Consider the following 1,561-nt stretch of genomic DNA (forward strand, 5'->3'; position numbering starts at 1 on the left):
ATACAAAACATATCCATAACTTAACCAAGGTTTTTGGTCATATCGTCAAGGTGTGACAGGAGCTTTAGCTATGAATGAGTGGATCCATCCTGAGGCAAAGCTATGCCAGCAGATAGATATTTGATTAAGGTAGTTTTCTGCTCGCTAGATTAAGCCCAGAACACATTGAATAGAGGTTGTGGCATTTAGCACTCGTAAGTCAATGGAGATGATCACATCCAACACGATTTCCTGCAGGGGGCAGCGTAGCTCCGACGGAGATAGACTTCAGGTCTATTTTAGTCAGACTAAGCAGCAATTCTGCAGCAATTTCATGGGTCTGACAGGAAGAGAGACGCGGTTACAAAGTAAAACACATCCGCTTTGGGGGAAAAACAAAATAAAATGTGTTAATCTCACGGGGAAAGAGTCAGTTTGGAGTCGCACATCGCGTTTATAGTGAGCAGGACAGACTGGAGCAAAAACAATGAATGAAACATTAAATAGAAAACTTTCCCCATGATAGGAGTTCAGGAGAACAGAAAACGGATAAAGTAGTGATCCTCTTTGAGCCTCACAGAAACCAGAATAAGGAGGAGCAGACAGAGCAGGTCAGAGCAGCGTATCTCTCTCACCTCTTCTTGGAAAAATGAAAGAAAAACTCTGATAAACTTCCCAGATCTCTCTCTGAGAATCACCTCTCAGTCACCATAGAAACCGTCAAACAGAGTTTATTGCTGCATTTTTCTTTTCTTTAGATCTCATTATGTTTTTAACAGATGAACATTCTCTATCTGTTCTGGTTCTAGATGCTGCACAGTGTCGTTAAGTGGAGCTTTGCTTTATAGAATGCACCGCTGTTTTTGTTTTTTTAAACAACCTTTCATAATCTGTCCAAGTTAAATGTGGGAAATTGTTTTAATGTGTTTATAGCACAGAGACGGGAGTGAATAAAATCTACACAGATCTGCTCATCCCGCCTAGCCGGAGCCTCTATAGACGCAGTCAGTGGGACATAGAAAACAGTCAGATCGGAGATTAAAAAGTCATTGGGATCGGTGTGTTCAGGGCTTTAGATGGAGAAGAGAGACGGAGGTGGACATGTACGCTTGCCTGGTATCGAGGATCATCAGGATGAACAGCGATGGCCACATCTCCAAGCATAGTCTCAGGACGAGTGGTGGACACTGCCACTTCACCGTCTGCTGAACAGAGAGGAACAAACGGATGGTTTTACAGACCAACGGCTTTAAGGTCTCCAGTCAGGATTACTCACCATGACCTTCTACAGGATACGCAAAGGTGAACATCGTCCCAAACTCCACCTGGTTCTCATATCCAGGGACGGACATCAAGGTCGGCCCAGAAACATCCTTAGTCTCCACCTAAATAAACATAAACTTAATTTTTTTTTTTTCTTTTGAGAAAGAGGATCCAAGAAAACAGGTGAGATAATCTCACCTAAAAATGTGGAATTAAAACAAGATGATAACATGGGGGGGGGAGAGAGGTTTAAAGACCATGACTCAGTGTTATTTGTCCCTTAGGATTAATCCTACAGGGTAATTATTGATTAGTCTGG

The 1,561-nt window shown here is 42.4% G+C and overlaps 1 protein-coding gene across 1 annotated transcript in view; it reads right to left on the reverse strand.

The window, feature by feature from the left end:
- The window catches only part of LOC107080665 (valine--tRNA ligase, mitochondrial-like), a gene marked incomplete at its 5' end in the record, with an annotated part of 34,768 nt that extends 33,404 nt beyond the window's left edge, over positions 1-1,364 (reverse strand). Inside the window, 2 exons of the mRNA XM_015368872.1 lie at positions 1,093-1,181; positions 1,256-1,364. Coding sequence (XP_015224358.1) covers positions 1,093-1,181; positions 1,256-1,364 — 198 coding nt within the window. The remainder of the gene's footprint in view (positions 1-1,092; positions 1,182-1,255) is intronic.
- Positions 1,365-1,561: the final 197 nt, after the last annotated feature.

The sequence above is a fragment of the Cyprinodon variegatus genome, unplaced genomic scaffold, assembly GCF_000732505.1.
Source record: "Cyprinodon variegatus isolate N-32 unplaced genomic scaffold, C_variegatus-1.0 Scaffold2201, whole genome shotgun sequence".
NCBI lineage: Eukaryota > Metazoa > Chordata > Actinopteri > Cyprinodontiformes > Cyprinodontidae > Cyprinodon > Cyprinodon variegatus.